This window comes from Cotesia glomerata, linkage group LG6, assembly GCF_020080835.1.
Source record: "Cotesia glomerata isolate CgM1 linkage group LG6, MPM_Cglom_v2.3, whole genome shotgun sequence".
NCBI lineage: Eukaryota > Metazoa > Arthropoda > Insecta > Hymenoptera > Braconidae > Cotesia > Cotesia glomerata.
In genome coordinates this window covers 17921430-17936404 of record NC_058163.1, presented here as the reverse complement: position 1 = coordinate 17936404, position 14975 = coordinate 17921430, and the positions used below count along the sequence as shown (strand labels likewise).

Sequence of the window (14975 nt, the reverse complement as noted above, 5' to 3'; positions counted from 1 at the left end):
GAATCAGAACCTTACTCATATGTATATTTACATTAATTTATTGTCCTCTTTTTAATTTTAAATAATACTGTCACGAGTTAGAAAAGTTACTGAAGTATTTTTATCAGATAAAAGCCGCGGTAAATTTTACTGATTAAAACGAATTAAACGATTGGAAAAATGCCTAAATAACCCCCGATTATTTTTCCGACGTCCTGTTTAAAATAAATTGACCAAAAAATCTCATACTTTTTCACTGATTCGACGCCCGGGCTCATTAATAATTCAATTAATACAAAAATTTGGTTAAATGTCAATGCCGCCACACAATTAAATTTTTTCAGCGTACCAGCGAAACACCCACAGACATATATATTATTTAATATGTACTTAACACACCTGATAGACCATGATACATTATTGATGAATGTTACACAGTAACAACTCGTGTAATTGTTATAATTACTCTTCGCGGGGGAACAAATGACGAAATCAATATGATCACAGCATCGACTGATTATTATGAATTCAGTTGTAAAACAACAATTAATTATTGAAACTCAAAAAATTTTTAATTGTGCAAGACTCTTTAATTAATCATTATATTAAAGTACATTCCATACAAATCACATTAACGATGATATATGAGGTAACATACAAATTTTTATATTCATAATTATATATTTTTTATCTTTTATTATTATATTATAAGATTTCTTCATTCTACAATAATTTTATTTTTTTTGTCAAATTATACATTTTTTACAATTAAAATAATTAAATTAATTAATCATAAATTTACTACTTCTACTTAATTAATATAAATGTTTTAACAATATTAATTACAAAAAAAAAATTATAATTTAATATAATTTTACATTCGAGATCAATTAACAATAATTACAAATAATAATAATAATAATAATAATAATAATAATAATAATAATAATAATAATAATAATAATAATAAAACTAAGAATTTAAATTTTCTGAAGCAAAATAAAAAAGCTAAGCTAAAGCTGTAATTAAAAAGAAAATATCAGAACAAAAAAGTCAATATACATGTAATGAGTAATGGCAATTGTTATTATTATATTGATGTCTCTTTTCTCGGTGCAATTAATCATTCATTGTCTACATAACATCATGGTACGTATAATATGCGAAGTAATGCTGCGAAAATGTATAGCCGTAACGCTATTTATTTTTTTTTATTATTTTATTACGGTTTTTATCACACGCTACGATCGGGCGTTCTTGTACAGTGTACATGTCCATGCTCAATCGATTTATTCCAATACTCAAAAGTAACACCCTTTTTTTTCATATGTTCATATTTTATCACTTTATTTAGTTTATGATCGACAGTTTTTTTCAATAAATTATACAAAGATTTTATTTTGCTTATTTCTTCTTATCGTTTAATTTTTGATCAAGAAGTTTTTTTTCTATTTTTAGAAAATTCTGTCTGGAAGATTAAAAATAAAAAAATATTTAAAACTACGCACAATAAATAAATTAAAAATAATCTTTATATAACTTATTAAAATAAAAATTCTATTGGCGGTAAACAGAAATAGTAAACAACTCAAGAAATATAAACAGCTTTAAAGATAAAAGATATATATATATATATATATATATATATATATATATATATATATATATATATATATATATATATATATATATATCTATACTAATAAATGGAGAGCCGGTTTTTTTGTCCGGTTATACTGCGAAAACGACTAAACCGATCGGAATAATACTTATACCATAAGATGCAGCGTGTTTCGGAGAAGGTTTTAGTATATGATATATTGATGATTACTTATTTGGAGCCTATATTTTTTTGACTTAGAAATAATGAATTTTTATTGTAACTAAATTTATTTTATTTGATTGTCATTTGTTTAAAATAAATTTTTTAATTCTATTGGTTATGTTTATATACTAGGCAGATTTCTTCACTTATGAGACCTGTAATTTCTTTAACTGAAACTTTCAATGCTCATTAAAAATTTTTTTTTTCATATTAATTATTATTAATTTTTGTAAGAAAGACACGGGAATGTTATAATGATTGCACATTGAAAATTACAATGAATATTAGCTAGAATAATTATATGGATAAAAGGTACATGCCAATTCGATAGAATTCGGAATCTGTGCAAGTTAAAACAATACTCTAATTAAATTTCAAGTCTAGATCTAAAAATGCAATTCTATAAAGCGCCCAGCAGAGCGGGCGAGTAACAGCTAGTATATATATATATATATATATATATATATATATATATATATATATATATATATATATGTATATATATATATAGAGAGAGAGAGAGAGAGAGAGAGAGAGAGCGTAATAAGGACGCAAATCAAGCAATTGCAAATTTCGTTGATTGAGATTTATCGCTTATCGTTGCTGTAATCAATAATTTATTATTAATAATTATTCATTATAACTGAAGAATATTAAATCAATAAATAGATTTATTTAGTCGGAGTAAACAATAGCTTGATGTTTGTAAAGTCTACGTAGTAATAACTTTCATAATAAATTACAAAAAGAAAAAAAATAGAAAAAAAAGTAATGTAATATCGATGACGACAGTAATGATGAAAGTCGATGAACTCCTTCGTATAAATAATCACTCTTCCTTCTAATAATTATTTAATTACCACAATAGCTCATTAACTCGGAGATCGAGCAAGGTTTTACGCAGCACTCATCGTGAACACCCCGTGATTGACGTCGAAATCTTGCGCCTCCAAATCGGCCCATCATTGCGTTAGCGCTCGCTCGAGATCTTAGAGGATAGTCGTATGCATATGGATAATCATCCATTTCCATTTCTAAAAAATTTTTAAGTGAGTGTTATAATATTTTTGGTTTGTTTCATTATTACTTTAATCTATAACTTACAAATTAAAACTCGGGAAATTATGTTTATTATAATTACATGTTTTGTTGAAAATATTTAGGAGATTAAGCTTGAAATAAGTGTGTGAAACTTTATAATTTGGTGTGATAATCAGGAATTGACTTTAAAGAATAATTGTGGTTTTATGTCGCGTGATCGAGATCTTTTTTCTTCTACTGATCAATTATACAAATAATATGCTATCACGTTAATCTCAATAAGTTATAAGTTCGTATAATTATTTTTGTAATTTCATATAATTACAAAATTTAAATCATTAATAATTAAAAAAAAAATGATGAATTTAACTTTTCTTTTAATTAGAAATATTACTTCAAATAAATGGTTTTATAAAAATGAAGTTTTCTATGATCTATGAAATTTTTTTTTATTATTAATTTCAAAATGTAGTACTATAAAAAGTATATTAAATACTATCAAAAATAAATTCAAGACAATTATGAAAAATTTTTTGTTACATTAAAAAAATGATTAAATTTCACTTTTTTGTTTAAAAATATTTTTCCATACTTTTGTATTTATTTTACGTGATACGATTATATTAAAAAGTTCAAATTAAAAAAAAAAAAACAAAAAAAAAAAAAAAAAAAATTTTATACAAATAAATAATAGTTTAAAAAAGTAAAAAACACGCTTTAATAAAAAACCAGACTAAAAACTAGAAAATAATTTTCTACTTTATAAAATTCATTTCATCGTAAAAAAGTGGAGGGTGCTTGATATTAATTGTTATATATATTTTATTGACAAATTTTTATAAAAGTAAAGGCATTATTGACAAGATCTGAAAAAGCACTTCACGCTATTTTACGACAAAATAAATTATTTTTAGTTTAAACCTATTTAAAATTATTACCTACATTTTAGATCTGTTTTTATCAAAACGCGTATTTCAGTTTTTCAAACTATAATTTTTTTTTTAATTGTAAAACGTACAAAATTCTCCATTTGATCCTGCCAGTAGTAAAATGTTTGTCACAAAGATAAAATAATGCATGGCTTCGTGCAAAGTTTTAATTTTATTCGACATTTTGAAGTGGGTGAAAATCGCGTTCAAAAATTACGTGACATACATACCAAGCTAATAAAAGCGTGTTAAAAAGAAAACAATCGTCGCTACGAAATGAAGATTAAAGATTGTTATTATTTTTATTATTAATAAAAAGAATAAGGATTTAATTTTTGTTCAGTTTTTACTTAAAGATAAATTTACAAATCTGAGAAAAATTTTCAAACTACCAAGCAAAAAAACATTATTATTATTAATTTAAAAAAATACATACCAAATCCACTTTTTTTAAACATTGAATTATAAACACCATTACAAAATATTTGTAAAGCATTTGACAGCCGTTTCCCACAATAATGCGTCGCACTTCCTTCTTGCCGTTTTTCTCCATACGGAAAATTTTCAGATTGACCTTTTGTTAAATTAATTGCTAATAATACCACAACCACCAAAATAGCAATAACGTTACACCGATACGTGGACATCTGAAAATAAAAAATAAAAAAAACCACACACAATTATTATTAAATAATTAAAATAAACATTATTTTACACGATAAATAATATCTTCAGAAGTAATAAATAATAACAAGAAATAATTCAGTAATTGTGTGTGATGAGCTGAAATTGCGACATTCAATTCTTCTCACCTACAACCTACAATTCCATTAGGTTATTTTTACTCAGCGACTGTTTATACTTTACATTGATAATTTAACACATATCATTATATTTATATTACATATTTTTTATTATTTTCAGTCTCCTGCAATTCTGTATCTGATTATATTATTTTTCAATAGTACTCTGGTGACTCAATACCAATAAAAATATAAACATAAAAACAAATATTTAAATAACAATACCACACGCGAGTTGAAAAAACAAACGACAAACGCAACAACAATCTTATCATTCTATATACTAATTATTCTACACTAAGTAATATTTATTGATTATTTTTAATTACTTTGCACTTTTTCGATCAATAAAACTTTATTCATTTTATGTGTTTTTTCTTCATTCTATAACTTTTTTTCTTGATAATGCAGAACAATGAAAAAAAAATCAGGCATTTATTTATTTCGTATTCTATAATTTTTTTTTTTTAATCAAATTATTTGAATTTTTTATTTTTATTTTAATTTTTGCTACAAGGGTCAAAATTGATTACTTACAATGAAGTATATAATCCAAAAATTTTAGATCAACTAAGTGAATAACAAAACGACTTTTATTAAATACTTCAGTCGTCTGATAGTGAAAAGTATTCTTAGGCTTGATTGGATAATTTTTAAAAATATAAAATCCTGCAATTAATCAACTTCCGACCCATTAGTGTAAACATTTTTAAGTAAAAAACAAAAAAAAGTCATGGCTGAGATATTTATAAAGCTTAATGATTATTTGCGATAATCTGACGGACGAATACTGTTAAAATATTATTCACTTCAATACTGATAATTTCTTTAATCAATCCTATTTTTGTCAATTGTTATTCTTTCAAATTTTCGACATTATGTAAGTGGTCATTTGTTTAGTATAACTTTTAAAAATTAAAATAATAATTAATTATTAAATGGATGACAATAATTTCCGGTGTTAAAAAGAGTGTCTATGAGTTTGAATTAAAGTTTAATTCTTTACCGAGAAATTCGTTAGTCATATTCATTATATATATGTAATATATGATGCTCAAGTTGTGATATGATATGTGAACGGAACATAATACGACAAATAATGATGACTAGATATATATGTACGACTATTATGTATATGTTTATACGTATGAGATATAGTGGAGCATAGAGAAGAGTGGAGAAGCAAATAAAACTAAAACTAAACGGTGGGACAGCGTATAGTACACCAGTTATTTATGTATGAGTTCACATGTACGCAACCAGACGAGAAATCTTAAACTGTACTGGCTATCACCTTATAAACACTTGCACTCCGTAATTTAAATTATTTCTTCTCGACCTCATGATCTCGTTAATATATCGTACAGGTCAGGGGTTCTAATGTCTTCATTTGTCAAATTTATATCTATTTTTTTTATTTCTTCTTCAATCCTTTCTATTTTAGATTTTATCTGATTTATAGGACTATTAAGAAAAATTTATTCGTTTTGATAATTATTAAAAGAGAAAAAGAGGAAGAAAAATAATAAAATATTAACGAGATAAAGTAATTATAATATATTTTTAGAATCATTTAATAAAGAAATTTTGTCATTATTTCGTGAAGAATATAGATTTTTCTTATAATTAATTTACAGTTTAGAAGTAATGCAAATTAATATGTAAGTGCAGTATAAATAATTTTATTGAACATTGTTGTTGTTACCATTTCAACTTTTTAAAATAAAATTTTTGAAAAAATTTTGAACCAGTATTATCAAGAATTTTGAGAAACTTTTATTAAATAATAATAATAATAATAATAATAATAATAATAATAATAATAATAATAATAATCATCATCATCATCATCATCATCATTTCCTCTTTAGATTTTATCTAATTTATATAGAACTGTTAATAAAAATTTATTTGTTTTGATAATTATTAGAAGAAGAAGTGATAAAAATAGTTATAAAGGTTAATAAAAAAAGTTATTGTAGTAAACTTTTAGAAGAATTTTATGTAGGACTTTTATCATAACTTCATGAAGAATATATACTTTTTTTTGTTAAAAGTTTAATTTTTTTATTAATTCACAGCTTAGAATTATTGCAAGTCAATATGTTAATACAATACAAGAAATTTCATTGAACAATATTATTATTAAACAAAAATATGCCAAAATTTTTGACATAACTATTGTTCAAAATTTAAATACATAATTTTTTAGAAAATTTTATTTTAAAAAATTGAAATTAATTTCATAAGACAATCAATAATATAATTGTATAAATAAGAATCAAAATATTTCCAAAGAAAAATATATTAATAAAAAATAAATAGATTTTTCCACGTATGTAAAATAAAGAAAAAAATAAAATTACTTCCATAACAATAAAAATAATTATCATGAAAACAAGTCTGAACATTGATATCTCCAAGGAAATATGTACTTGTACTTGCACTTAAGTGATAACTATATGTCATGGGGAAGGTGCGTGATTCGCGAGTCGTAAGTCGGCAGACTAGTACATTCTACATACGACAATGATCGTCGATATAAATAAATGAAATAAAATAGAATATTCTATTATCAAGATCAAATATCAACCGCTACTAATAATATTAATATTAATTCCTAATAATAACAAGTATCGTATTCTATAATTAATAATCAATAATTATATAACGTGATACAATATAATATAAGAAAAACTCACTTAGTATTTTTTATATAAAGTTTAATAAATCAAAATAAAAATATATCACGTAATATCACAGTGGTCACAATAATTAATCAATAAATAAAATCAAAAATTTCATCTACATAAATTTTATTTGCTTAAGATCATGAAATATTTTTTCGTAAATGTATTTCTGTTGTTATAATAATCGTAAAACTTTTAAGTAATTTTAAACTCTCACTCTTTCTTGGATACATTTATTTTTATTTTATTAATATTTTTTCTTCTTTTTTTATTCACTGGCACTCATTAATCAATTAACTTATTATAGTCGGCACCTTGTAATTTATCATTTCTTTTTTCGTATTTTATTAATTGCTGAGTGAAACAGTTTTAGATTATGTAAAAAAAAAAAAATTTTTTTTAAGGGAGCCGAGAGTACCACTTCGGAGTGACCGAACCGAAGAGACTGACAAGACTGAAAACTAGTGAAGAGATGCCGATGTATGTTTTATAAAGTGTTAATGTGTGCAGTTAAGAACGTTGCAATTGCTTATATACGTATTATATATAGTTATAGTTACAAATATACATATATTTTATTCTTTCATTATTTGCTTAGTCCTGACTTATACACATTACTACACTGTACTTATCTTCACATCATTTTTATTTTTCAATAACTCAGCATCGTAATCCTGAAGTAATGAATTTTGGCATGAAAGAAGTGATTGTTTGTCAAGCGAAGGACTTTTATTGCTAAAATCTAAAAGAAGACTAAATTTATCTGAGAGAAAATAAATTGATGATGTTAAATCAAAATTAATTTCTATGTTGAATTCAAGAGAAGTATTTTATAGCTCGTTTAATAGAGCCAGACGAAAAACAAATTGCACAAGTTGAGTCAAGTCTTACGTATGTATATATAACACACAATGTATATAATGAAATGGATATAGTTTTTTTTTTATTAATGGAATTATAGATTGAAGAAAGTTGATCGATTAAATATGATTAAGGATGGTGATATTTGGTGCTTATTCAGCGTTAACGTGCATTCGCGATGATAAATTGCGAATAACAATAAAAGATGACCCGGAGATAATGAAGAGAATTGTTAAACAAAAAGTAAGTAGTATATATAGATGAATAAGAAGTGCCGAAGAGAGAACTAACTAATGTCCCAGTTATACAGTTGGTAACCTCGATGTTTAAATTGATAATGCTTCGTACTATCCTACAGTACCAAAACATGTATTATTATTGTTATTACTATTATTATTTCAATTTTTTTAATGAAACTTTCTGAAAAATTTGGCACTTAAATTTTGATAAAAATTATCCAGAATTTTTATTTAATAACAACAACAGCAACAATAACAACAGTGATAATAATAAGTAGTTGATGTGTTTTTAAACAATTAAATTAAAAAAAAAATAATAAAATATTTTTAATTAATATAAAAAAAATTTCTGTAAAATTTTATAAAACTGACATTTTTTATACCTTACTCAATTATTTTTCATTATTAATACTAAAATTTGATTTGTTTTTGTTTACCTCAAAATCTATTACTGCAAATAGCATATTGAATACTACTGAAGAATAATTAAAGACACCAATGAAAAATAAATTTACAAATCTAAGAAAAATTCTTCCAAGTCAAACATTATCCTCACAAAGTGTAATAATTTTTCATTTCAAAAAATGGAAACACTATGCAACTTTATAAAAATAAAACTTCCGAATATTAGTCATGAAAGTATGAGTAAAAAAATATGAACCCGTCAAAAAATAAAAGAAGCTTCATACCAAAAATTCTTCAAATAATTTTACAAAAATCAACTGAAAAAAAAATTAAAAATTTCTAAATACTTTCAACACGCCTGAAAAGATAAAAAAAAAAGTAATAAAAAACTTACCTTCAAAAATTTTACTAACAACCCTTTGGTATAAGCAAATAAATTTCCTTATAACTTCTTGGAAGTGATGTAAGTACGTTGATGGTAGCCGCAGGATGTTCCAAGGACTAGTGTTGGTCCGCAAAGGTTTCACGATGTCTTATAAGTACTCAAGAGGAACTGTGAACGAATGAACGTACAAACGGACGAAGGAACGAACGGACAAGCGTTTATGCTGAACAACTAAGACGTGCTCATTAAACATGTTTTCCCGGGTGCATGTCAAGTTTGTTAATGGGTTGTTGGTGGCTAATGCCGGCATATACGACTATAAACATTTGTATCTATATGATAGGGAACCCAGTCGACCATACACACGACTCTGCTTCTTCTTCTTCATCATTATAATCATCATAATCATCACCATCTTCAACACCACCCATAATGTAGTAAGACCAGGAACTCATACCTTATTAAATTTACATATTAATATTTAATTTTATTATTTAAAACACTTGTTCTTTTTCCTCTTGTTCCCATCTGTCTTCCATCTTCTATTTTGTGTTATATATTTGAATTACATTAACCCTCGGGGATTTTGTCACTCTTGAGAGTCTCTTCCACGGATGACCGAAGCCAAATTCCATGATAATATAAGGACACGCAGAAAGGTCCTTCACCGATTAACCGCGCAGCCAAACGTGAAGTTGTTCTTACTCGATTGTTATTTTTAGAACGTCTAAATATAGATACTCCAAGTCGATCGGTTGGATAATCCTCATTTACACTTGAATTAATATTAATATATTACTCTTATTGCTTTCACTATTTTATTTTATCTTTTTTTGATAGTTAATATATTTACAAGCGTACTCGAGCTTATTAATCTTTTAATATTTGTAGTCTAAATATAAACACACGTATTTATAATTGTAAATAATAATAATAATAATAATAATAATAATAATAATAATAATAATAATAATAATAAATGGAGGCTATTTATACACTTGGTTGTTATTATTAGTTATGTTGTGTTATGAGTATGTGAGGAATCTTATTTTTTATCTTGTATCTGTGCTTCTAAGAGTTACTTGTTAGATAGTAGCATAGTTATAGTAATACTTGTTGCAGAGGAAAATTTTAGTTATCAGTTATACGGTAATTTATCTTACTTCGTCGGCTGGTCGATTGCCGGCATGCAACTCTATCGACATCAATATCAATAAGGATATAAACAACCGCCATTTCTGATGATTCGTAAATAAAGTTTGCTTGTTTATATTTTTGTTGATAATTGGCGAACTTTTTTTAGTTTGGTGAAGATTTTATTTTTTATCGTGTGATTTGTTGCATGGTGAAAAAAATTTAACATTTTACATGGTAATTAGTCGTTTTTTTATAAATTTTTGATAATTATAAGTAAAATGAGATTCATTACTAATTTTTTTTTTTTTTTTTTTTAAAGAGTTGTGTCACATTTTAATTAAGTGAAGAAGATATATTGCTACACTAAAAAATCGGGAGTGAACAGAGTTTTTAGATTAAATAAATTTTAAATTTGCTTAAGCAAGTATAATAATTAAAAATCCAAATATACATGATTTCATATTTTACACTCATGTATTTTTTAAATTTACACTGTAAAAAATCGGAAGTGAATATTAATTTTAATCCGAAAAAACATCTGAGTACTGAATTTTTATTCTAAAATAAATTTTATTTATAGCTGCGACAAGTTTTAAGTACCAAATTACTAACAAATACTTCAAACAATTTATCTCAAGTTCGATTATGTGAATATTATATTTTTCAAAAAATTTTACTTTCGAAAATTTAACCAAATTTTCATAAAAATTATTATGTTTTTAAGCTCTGTTTAATTACAACGTTTAATTAAATGCAATCAATTATAAAATTACTAGCTGTTACCCGCCCGCTCCGCTGGGCGATTTATAGAATTGTATTTTTAGATCTAGATTTGAAATTTAATTGGAGCACTGTTTTGACTTGCACAGATTCCAAATTCCATCAAATTGGCCTGTATCTTTTATCCATGTGATTATTCTAGCTAAAATTCATTGTAACTTTCAATGTGCAATCACTATAACATTCCCGTGGCTTTCTTCCATAAATGAATATTAATTGACACGAAAAAAAAAATTTGAAATGAGCATTGATAGTTTTAGTTAAAGTAATTGCAGGTCTCTTAAGTGGAGTTGAAATCTGCCTAGCTTAAATTGCGACGAATTTCGCCGTTAATTAAAATTTCCTCCGTAACATCAATTATACATAGAAAATTGTTTGTACTTGTTTTTTACGAATTTTCTTAAAATGAGTAGCCAAATTTCTTTTCTATATCTCACGTGTTTAGAAAATGCAATGCTTTGAATCTGTTACATTTTCGCGATCCCGTAATGAGAACAATTCTTCGGTTATGTGATCAGCAAAAATAAAATATATGTAAAATTCTTAGTCCGTTGACTGAATAGCTACATGTAATGTTAAATTTTGGAAACGTTACAATGACTTTTTTGCCGCTGCCAAAGAGACAATTGTTGTAAGAAAATATCACTATTAAGAAAGAAAAATATTTAAATCCGTTGACCTTGGAGGCCATCCTGGTATTTGCCTGTTTCTCTTGAGATTTTATGAAATTTTATATTTGTAGGAACTGTATTTGAAAAATATGAATTTTTTGATAATTATCACTCCCGCACTCCTATGTGGAGGAGGAATTTCGTAAGATCCTATTCGAGATGATTTCTACATTACAAATAAAAGATTCCAACAAAACTTCGAGCGCATAAAAACTATCGATTGGAAATGAGAAATTTTCATTGTTAACGCCCCTACAATCCCTTTTGGGGTTAGAATTCGAGAAAATCTATTCTCATATATACAGAGTGTCCCAGAAGTAACGGACGCCATTGTAGCATTTGATAAAAAAAATAATTCTGAGACGAAAAGTCCTTAGCCATTTTTTAATCAGACGCATAAAATAGAGTAATTATTAATTAAAATAATCTTCACGTTAGCCAGAGAGAGCACCGGTGTCCAGTCAGGAGTGTGTTCCAAGCGAAGACACTTGCACGATATGGTGCATGTGATGTGACTACGTTAGCTATCTAGTTTAGTCATACAGCTGGTTGGATTGTCTTTGTTTTGTCACATACTTTACTGGACTTCTGACGTTCTCTCTCTAACACATAAAGCAGGCATTAATAGTGACCAATGGCTGGGCCTCAGGCTTTTCATCAGGCCGTGCAATGGCGTATATATATATATTAGGATCCTTTTTTTTTACTTTATTTTTCAGGTCCCATCGTGAATTCTTGTTGGAAATACCAAAAAAAAAATTCCCTGAAAGTTTGAGCTTTATTGGCAATGAGTGTTCCAACGTCCTCGACCAAGGCATGTGAATATTTCCCATTGAAAATACACAAAAACTTTGATTTTTAATTTTTGAATTTCTAAAGCTCAGCGGCATTTCATGGGATCACTTTGATCGAAAAAGGTATTTTCTTAGAATTGAACGCTCTACAAAAGTGCCCATTGCCGCAAAGTCGTAACTCACACTGGCGAGGCAGTACGGGCCACTGAACCTGATATTTTCATAAAATTGGCGTTTTTTCGCATTTATCTCGTAAATATCAAGAGCTACGGAAAAAATGTAAATGACAAACTTGTAGAGAATTCAATTTCCAACAAAAAAAGTCCTATGGACCAAATCGCTAAGATCAATATTAAGCGAGATATTAAGCCTTGAATATATTTTTTCGTGAAATTTTGGCCGATCATTGATTTAAACTTATTAATATCTTGTTTACTTTCTCTGTTTTTTATATTTTTTCTTCAATATATTTTTTTAAGGCTAGAAAAACAGGATATGATAAGTATCTTACATTATAAAAGCTTATATCTTAAGAATCTTTTAATAAATAATGGATTTACGAGTTTCTGCATAAAACTTATGAGTTCAATTACACTTAAATAATTTATATATTATTAACAGTTTATTAAATTATAATAGTTCGAATTATATTAACAACAATAAGTATTTAATAAAAATAAAAACAACAATACCAATTAATTATTATTGAAAGCAGAAAAATGAATTGTTAGATTAATTCATTGTCAATATATTGTGATTTTTTACACGATGTGTATTGAGATCGATGGTGCTGAACAGTTTGAAAAATTCTTTGTCTTTCATCTTCGTTATAAGTCAATACTTCATTAAAACTTTCGGCTAGCGCTACTCCTCTTTCCGCAGTATCGTTTACTACTTTTAACTTTTTGAATGTATCATAACATCGTTTATACTCAAGATTTGACTCCCACAAACTTGGATCTGTATGCAAAAATTCATAGGGGAGCTCAAATTGCTCAAAAATAAACAACGAGTTTGGATTAACAAAATCGCTTATGTTTTTCTCAGATAACGACGTTATTTCTTCATAAGCGACTGATAAACGTTTATTAGGCTTTTTGACCGCTACCTGGGAATTTATTTTTTGTACGATCTTTACTTTTTCTTCTACTGACACAGTTTCATCAAAAAGAGCTAAACAAGCAAGATTTTCGTGTAAGTACCACAAATGCCGAGACAATTTATCGAGTGCTGCATTTTGCAATTTCTGGATGTATTTTCTGTAGTCAATAAGATCTTTTACTAATTGCAAATCCGAGTTTGGAGCATTTATTGCATTAGGAGCAGTAAACCATATTTTCACATAAAATATTACGATGAAAACACATTTTCTGCAAATTTTTTCGTTTGCTCCCATTTTAAACTGGTTTCCCTAAACATATATATTTTCAAGCAATAGAGAGCTTTCGATAACCACCGTGCGTGATGAAAAGCACCAGGTGCTTTAAATTCGGCTCTATGACTTTTGATACCACCCAAAAGATACAGCTCAGCTCCAAAAACTCCTTGTAAATCATTTCTCCGGATGATGATTCTAACAAAAAATAAGAAAAATTTAATAATTGCGGCCAGAAAAGAAGATATTTTCAGAATTTTAAAGTAAAAAATATTATTTAAAAAGGCAAAATTTATAAAACGAAATCACTTAAAAATTCGAGTTATATCGAAGTATGCAAAATAACTACACTGATAAAAGGATTTATTTACTATTAATAATTTGATTTATTTGAAGATAATAATTTAATTTAATAAATATTTTTTAACATTAAATAATTTATTAGGGAGTTAATTTATTAGGGAGAAAAGTACATTTAATAATATTTAATAAATATTTATTAATAGATAACAAATATTTATTAATAGTTAATAAATACTTGGTTGAGTGAATTTGTTTGGCTTGCAATGTCATATGATATGAAGGTTGCTTATAAACAAAAATCATCCTTATAAATTATTTGCATTAATTATATTACATTATAATAACATTTATTGTAAACTACCAAATTCTATCACAGCTCATAATTATTTTTTATATTTTTACATATTAAAAACGTTAATTTATTAAGTGAATTGAATTATTATCAATGTATTCCAGTTATAGGGTTATAAAAAGTGTCAAAAGAAAATTGCTATTTTTGCTTTTTATCCTAAATAAATATTTGTTAACAGTTAACAAATATTTATTAACTATTAATAAATTAATAAATATTTATTAACAGTTAATAAATTCTACGTAATGAATACTAATTAACTGTTAATAAATATTTATCAAATCCCATGATGTTAAAAAATCATTTATTAACAGTTAATAAAGCTTATTAAATATTAACAAGTCCTTCTATCAGTGTATCAGAAAGATCTAATGACTGTAAAAGAAATTAACTTTATAAATAATAA

At 25.8% G+C, this 14975-nt stretch overlaps 2 protein-coding genes and 1 long non-coding RNA gene across 10 annotated transcripts in view; 1 reads left to right on the top strand and 2 right to left on the bottom strand.

The window, feature by feature from the left end:
- Positions 1–1257, bottom strand: part of LOC123268031 (glutamate receptor ionotropic, delta-1-like) — an 8049-nt gene extending 6792 nt beyond the window's left edge. Inside the window, exon 1 of the mRNA XM_044732912.1 lies at positions 1206–1257. Coding sequence (XP_044588847.1) covers positions 1206–1257 — 52 coding nt within the window. The remainder of the gene's footprint in view (positions 1–1205) is intronic.
- A 1200-nt stretch (positions 1258–2457) lies between these two features.
- LOC123267139 (LIRP-like) lies at positions 2458–9295 on the bottom strand. 8 transcript variants are annotated; one of them, XM_044731665.1, is made up of 3 exons: positions 9167–9295; positions 4211–4421; positions 2458–2838 (listed from the first exon to the last, which is right to left on the bottom strand). In XM_044731665.1, the coding sequence occupies exons 2-3, from the start codon at positions 4419–4421 to the stop codon at positions 2657–2659; spliced, it is 393 nt and encodes a 130-aa protein (XP_044587600.1). In that variant the 5' UTR covers positions 9167–9295; the 3' UTR covers positions 2458–2656. The 8 variants fall into 8 exon arrangements, with proteins under 8 accessions (XP_044587600.1, XP_044587602.1, XP_044587599.1 ...); XM_044731667.1 differs by lacking the exon at positions 9167–9295 and adding an exon at positions 7280–7358; XM_044731664.1 differs by lacking the exon at positions 9167–9295 and adding an exon at positions 6944–7077.
- LOC123267140 lies at positions 7672–8556 on the top strand. The gene is made up of 3 exons (XR_006509979.1): positions 7672–7747; positions 7932–8158; positions 8229–8556. It is a non-coding gene; the product is annotated as an uncharacterized LOC123267140 (long non-coding RNA).
- Positions 9296–14975: the final 5680 nt, after the last annotated feature.

Coding starts and splice junctions, on each gene's coding strand:
- LOC123267139 (XM_044731664.1), bottom strand. CDS start 6,988: ATGTTCAGACTTGTTTTCATGATAATTATTTTTATTGTTATGGAA. Junction 4,422..6,943: donor TTATTTTTATTGTTATGGAA/GTAATTTTATTT, acceptor TTTTATTTTCAG/ATGTCCACGTATCGGTGTAA. Junction 2,839..4,210: donor GTTTAAAAAAAGTGGATTTG/GTATGTATTTTT, acceptor AAAATTTTTTAG/AAATGGAAATGGATGATTAT.